This window comes from Vombatus ursinus, unplaced genomic scaffold (assembly GCF_900497805.2).
Source record: "Vombatus ursinus unplaced genomic scaffold, bare-nosed wombat genome assembly UNPS02010822.1, whole genome shotgun sequence".
NCBI lineage: Eukaryota > Metazoa > Chordata > Mammalia > Diprotodontia > Vombatidae > Vombatus > Vombatus ursinus.
Genome location: NW_020950600.1, coordinates 3156580 through 3162579, shown reverse-complemented (window position 1 = coordinate 3162579; position 6000 = coordinate 3156580). Strand labels below are relative to the sequence as shown.

The 6000-nt window shown below is 57.3% G+C and overlaps 1 protein-coding gene across 1 annotated transcript in view; it reads right to left on the bottom strand.

Moving 5' to 3' along the window:
• AGRN (agrin) overlaps nt 1-6000 on the bottom strand; it is a 92050-nt gene that overhangs the window by 24428 nt on the left and 61622 nt on the right. Inside the window, exons 11-14 of the mRNA XM_027855396.1 lie at nt 5700-5924; nt 4040-4264; nt 3209-3415; nt 38-259 (exon numbers count right to left, since the gene is read on the bottom strand). Coding sequence (XP_027711197.1) covers nt 38-259; nt 3209-3415; nt 4040-4264; nt 5700-5924 — 879 coding nt within the window. The remainder of the gene's footprint in view (nt 1-37; nt 260-3208; nt 3416-4039; nt 4265-5699; nt 5925-6000) is intronic.

The window sequence follows — 6000 nt, the reverse complement described above, 5'->3', positions numbered from 1 at the left end:
CCCCAATCACTCCCCTAGGCCCCCTGGAATCACTGACCACAGGGCCCTTTGCGGGTGACCAGGATCTCCTTCCTGAGGACGCAGGCTGTGGCCTCCAGCTCACAGGGGCTTCCGTAGGTGACACCGTCACTGCCACACACGGGGTCGTAGAGGCCAGCACACACCTGCTGACATTCACATACGGCCTCCCAATTCCTCACCACACATGTGGCCCCAAAAGGACACTCGACACCCAGGCAGGGGCTGGGGGCACCCTGGTCTGAGAGAAAAGGAAGGTGGAGAGAGGGGATCAGAACCATCCTGGGGTATCAGAGAGGAAAGGGTGGGGTGGGAGCCTAGCCTTTGGCAGGGGAGAGTTTGAGGGAAAATAAAGGAAGGGAGTTAGGTTCCTTCAAACACACACACACAGAGTGAAGAAAACCAGCCACACTTCCCATGACTCTCAACCACAAAAAAGAAACAAGTTGGGGGCCAGAACCCAAAGACCATCTCCATGTGACTTTGAGCCAGATTCTAGGCCATTTGCTGGCTCTCGTGCCAACACCTTAGGCCCCAAGCTGAGGCCTCTGGGGCCCCTGGCCAAGCTGGCTCCTTTCTGGGCTGATTACTAAGCCCCGTCTCCTGCCTGGAGCTCCCGGCTGCAGGGGAACAGGCCTGGACGCCGGGTGTGCCAGGGAAGGCCCTTTGGATAGAACAGGGCCCTGATTCTCCAGCAGCCCTGGGGCTGGACGGCTGGGGAAGGGGCAGCCCCAGACATGACACCAGGCAGAGGACCCAAGGTCTAGGGTTGGGAGGGCCTTGGGAGGCCATCTAGCCCAATCTCCCTCGTTGGACAGAGGAGGAAACTGAGGCCAGAGATGGAAAGTGCTTTGCTCAGGGTCACCCAGTCAGTGACTGTCTGAGGCGGCATTTGAAGGTGGCGCTCCATCTACTAGGGCACGCTGCCTCCCAAACCTACAAGGGTTTGGGCCATCCCCACCCTCCTTGCAGCGGCCCATGACCCTCCTCCAGCCAAAAGCCTGGTTGGGTAGGGGGCGGGATCAGAGAAGGGAAAAGGAAAGTAGGGGGAGGGACAACCAGAAGGCGCAGGCGTCAGCTGACAGACACTGGACACGGGACAAACATAAAAACACAGGGTGGGGTGGAGGGGCCTCATTGCCCTGGAGACCCCAAACCGCCATCCACAAGCCTGTTGCTGCTCCCAGGCCTCCTCGCTGAGCTCAAGGGGTGGCCTCACACAAGCACCAGGGGCCCTGGCTGGGGGCCTGGGCACTCCAGGTTCCCGACCAGCTGGCCAGGAGAACCCAGCTCCCTGGATCTCTGGGGAGGGGCCCCATTGTTTTCAGGATCCCCAGCATAGCCTAGCCCTGAGGGAGAGGGAGGGATACCAAGGCCCTCTACTCTGACTAGCTCCTCATCCAAAGCTGGGACACTGGACCAGGCCCGGGGCTACAACCCCAAGAGCAAAAGGTGGGGACAGGGAGAGAAGTTTCCAAACTATAGCAATATGGGAGTCCAAGCTGGAAAGAACCTCAGAGGTTCATGTAGTCCAGACTCCTTAAAACCCAGGTCTCCTGACTCCAAGACCAGAGGTCTTCAGACTGTCACAGGCTCCTTCTCAACCAGACCAGGAATGGAAAATATGGAAGAGATTTGGGAAAGGGGGAAGGGGGGTGCGTTTGCCAACATCCTTTGGGGAGCAGTGGATCTAAGGAAGCAGGGCACGGGGAGAGGTGTATCCCTTCCCACCCCGACGCCCCAGAGAAGCCGACCTCTGGTTGCCAGTGCTCCCGGTGGGGTGGGGGAGGATCCCCGGGGCGGCTCACGCGCCTCCATCCTCCCAACAGGCAGGGCTGGAAAACACAAGACACAGAGCAAAGAGGAAAGGACCAGAGAAGAAAAGGCACGAAAGACAGACGAGAGTATCCCAGACGGAGGGACAGACGGACGGACGGACAGACAGACACACATACAGAGGGAGCCCTCAGGGCTGTCTGGTGGAAATCAGCTCGCTGGGCCCCCTCCCTCACCCCAAGACCCCAGTGGCCCCTCCCATCCTCTGGGCCTATCTTGCCCCACCCCCAATGAGCCCCAAGGACCATCCTAAATTTCATTCCAAAGGCATTTCAAGGCTCCTTCAATCTCCAGTCTGGCTCTGACCCTGGACATAGGGAGGTTCTAGGGAATGGTGGTGGTGGTGGTGGTGGTGGTGGTGTGTGTGTGTGTGTGTGTGCATGCATGTATGTGTGTATGTATGTGTGTGTGTGTATGTGTGTGTGTGTGTGTGTGTACATGTGGCGGCATCCTCTCCTTTACCCAGGGCTCACACTGGAGCAGGAGGAGGGTTGGAGGGTCACTAAAGCCAGGAGACAGGTCACTGCACCCTTTCTCCTCCCCAGTGCCTTTTCAGCCCCGGGGTGCACCCCAGAACCAGTGGCCCCTCTCTGGATCACTCTCACTCCCTCTCTGTTGGGATCCTCAGGAGAAGAGAAGAGAGCTGGGGGGAGAGGGGAAGGGGATGCTGGGGGAGAGGTCCAGGGTTCAAAGCCTCTCCCCTCACTGTGAGACCATGGGCTTCAGCACTGAAGGTGCCACAGCTCATTCCCAGAGAATGAGCCCAGAAGGTGCCCAGGAGGTTTCTGCATGGTTCTAAGAAAGCAGGTTTAGGTGGGGCCAAGATAAATGGCTAGGGACTGGGGACTTCAAACACACTGTCCTGGCTATTACCCCAACTCAGCACCTATCCACCTCCCCTCAAAGCAAATCAGAGACCTCAAGCGCACTTTCCGCAATCCCTCTTCCCCACTCCCCACTTTTCTCCCTTGTCAAACACCCCTGAGACAGCTGAACTAGCTGCTAGGACTCCTGCTACTTACAGAGCCATTGGGAACACCTGCTGTCTCCTGGCAGCACTGGGGGGAATAGTGGGGAAGAGAAGGCGAGGGGAAAGAAGAGAGGGAGGAGGGAAAGGGCAAGGAGGAGGGGGGTCCCGCCTGGAGGCTGGATAAAGGTCTGGACTCTGCTCCTTCAAAGCATGACACATGGATATGGATGACATGTGATGGAGGAGCTGAGGCAAGCTAAGCATTTGTGGAGCATCACGGGAGAGACACGGAAACAAGCTGGTTGGTCACAGGAACAAGCAGTGAGAGCGCCCCAGGGCCGGGAGAAGGCCCAGAGTGCAGGCAGGCTGGGAGGCTGGCCTTACCACAGGGCCCCTGGTGCTTGACGGGGAGAGCCCGCTGCTGGCTACACTCAGCACGCTGGCGCTCACAGTCGCTGCTGTACGTGTGGCCCCCGTGCGCACAAACAGGCCGGTAGGCGCCGTCGCAAGTGACTCGGTCACAGGAGCAGCGGGCGCGGCCACGGCGGATAAGACACACAGCGTTAAACTTGCAGGGGACCAGGCACTGGTCTGAAAAACAGGAGGGGGAAGGGTTGGTGGTCACGGGAGTAGGGGGGCGCCCTTGGATTTGGGAGGGTCTCCACATCCCTTTCACCACACCAGCCTCAGGGAGGGTGACTCCTTCGTCCTCCAGAAGAGGCAAGCTACCAGGAACTTTGAGATGCCAGACTATCAAGCTGTGGCAGTCTATCCAGGTGGGATGGCATCTCTCACCTAGCAGGAGGTTGTGGGGGAGATGGTATTTGGAATGGTATGTGACCCCATCTGGCTGGAGGAGATGCCGAGGGCTCCTGCCCCAGCCTTCTCTTGGGAGAACAACTCCAAGAGGGGACCAGAATGCTCTCCAGGACAGAGTGACAGCCTGCGGGCATGGGCGTCCCCTGAGCTAGGCTAGCCAAGCCCGGGTCCCCTGCACAAGGGACCCATTAACCAGGAGAACGTAAGCTCCTGGAGGGCAGGAAGGGCTTTTGAATTTTGTCTGTCTAATCTACGATGCCATCTCAATGAGTGAGAGAGGGAGAGAATTTGAAACTCAAGATTTTATAAAATGAATGTTAAAAATAAATAGATTGATTAATAAAAGATTCCTAGCACCCAGCTCAGCGCCTGACACAGAGGAGGCCTCCTGCCCACCTTGTGGCTGGCACTGCCCAGAGCGCAGCTTCTGGATGTCGAGGCCCAGGGTAGCGCTGGTACGGCCCATGACGCAATCATTGGCGTAGGTGACGCCGTCATCACCGCACACCGGCTCCTGGCGGGGCGGGCAGCTCTCGGGTCGCAGCAGCATGTCAGGCTGGCGGGTGCGGGGGTTCACCCAGCACACGCGATTCAGGTCACTGAGAATGCCCTTGCACGGATCTAGGCAGAGGGGAGCAGGTTTCAGCTGTCAGGCACAGGGAGGCGAGTCTGGAGGCCTCGAGCATCTGGGAGGCCTGAATCTGCCCGCTGCCAGCTGCACTACCCCACCAGGAGCCCGTCACACGTCCTCAGAGCAGGGGGCTCCAGCCCCCTTGGGCTGATCTACCCCTTCTCAGAGCCTCCAAAGTCAGGCAAATTCCACGCCCGCCCCACCACTCCCTGAGTCAGGTTCTCCTTGTCTATTCTGAATTCACAAGATCATACACTGAAAGCTGGAAGAGACCTTCGAAATCAGAGCTGAGCCCCACTTCCTCTCTGCTGATGTTCAGGTGTTTTTCAGTTATGTCCGACTCTCTGTGACCCCATTGGGGGTTTTCATGGCAAAGATACTAGAGTGGTTTGCCATTTTCTTCTCCAGCTGATTTTGCAAATGAGGAAACTGAGGCAAACAGGGTAAAATGACTTGCCTAAGGTCATACAGCTAGTGAGTGTCTGAGGACAGATTCCTTTTAGAGATGAGGAAACTGAGGACCAAAGGAGTCAAGTGACTTGTCTAGCCAATCCTACCTTTTGTAGGAAGCTCTTCCTGGTCTCCCCACCCCGTAGTACATTCCCTCTGATGTGTGCGTGTATGTGTGCATATGTGTCTGTGTATGTGTATGCATGTATGTATATGTATATACACATACACCTTTTTGCACAGAGTTGTTTCCACATTGTCTTCCACATTAGACTGTAAGCTCTCTGAGAGCAGGGACTGGTTTTGCCTTTCTTTGTATCCCCAGAACTTCCCTGTGCCCTAGCATACAGTAGGTGCTTAATAAATGCATGCTAACTGACTTGCCCAAGGCCACACAAGCGGCTGAGCTGATCCTCAAACCCAGGTCCTCTGACTCCCAATACAGCATGCCAGGCCCCTCCCCAAGCTGCCCAGAGCGTGAAAGTCTAGAGTCCTCTCCAAAGAGCCCCCCACCAAGCCCTCTTCTAAGCCCGTCTACCCCATCCCACAGACACAGACAGCCAGGACTGTGGCCAGAAGAGGGCACCCTCTCCCCCTCTAGTGGCACCCCATGGATCCAGATGTCCAGGTGGCTTAGAGATGGAAGCCACCCCAGAGGCCAGGAGTCCAACCCCCACATCTGAGAGGAGGAAACTGAAGCCCAAGGAGGAAAAATGACTTGTCAACGGTCATACAAGTAGTAAGCATCAGTGGTGGGATTTGAACCCAGGTCCTTTGGCTTCAGAATCAATTCTCCTCTCATAACATCTTGTCTGTTCTTCCTCCTCTAATAGCCTGGACTCCAGTCCCCTGCAATACTGTTGGGGATGGAGACCCAAGGCTACTCACTTTCGGGGAACGTTGCAGGTCTGCCAACCCTCCCTACCCCAAGGCCGGCCCGGGCTCCCACCCAACTCCCTAGCCCCAGCCTCTTACCACAGGGCCCTTCAAACTTCTTGACAATATTCTCCTGACGGGCACAGGCAAGGCGGTGCAGCTGGCACTCACTGGGGTAGTCACGCCCATCGCTACCACACACAATGCCCTCGGGGACACCGCTGCATGAGGACGGGCAGATGCATTTGGCCGACTGCCCATCTGCCGAGCGGGCACAGGTGCTGCCGAAACTGCAAGTCACCCCCGAGCAGGGGTCCCGGGAGCCTGAGCGGAGGAAGAGACGAGAGTGAAGGAGGCACCGAGGGGAGCCCAATAGGTGAGGTGGGCATTGAAGGATGGA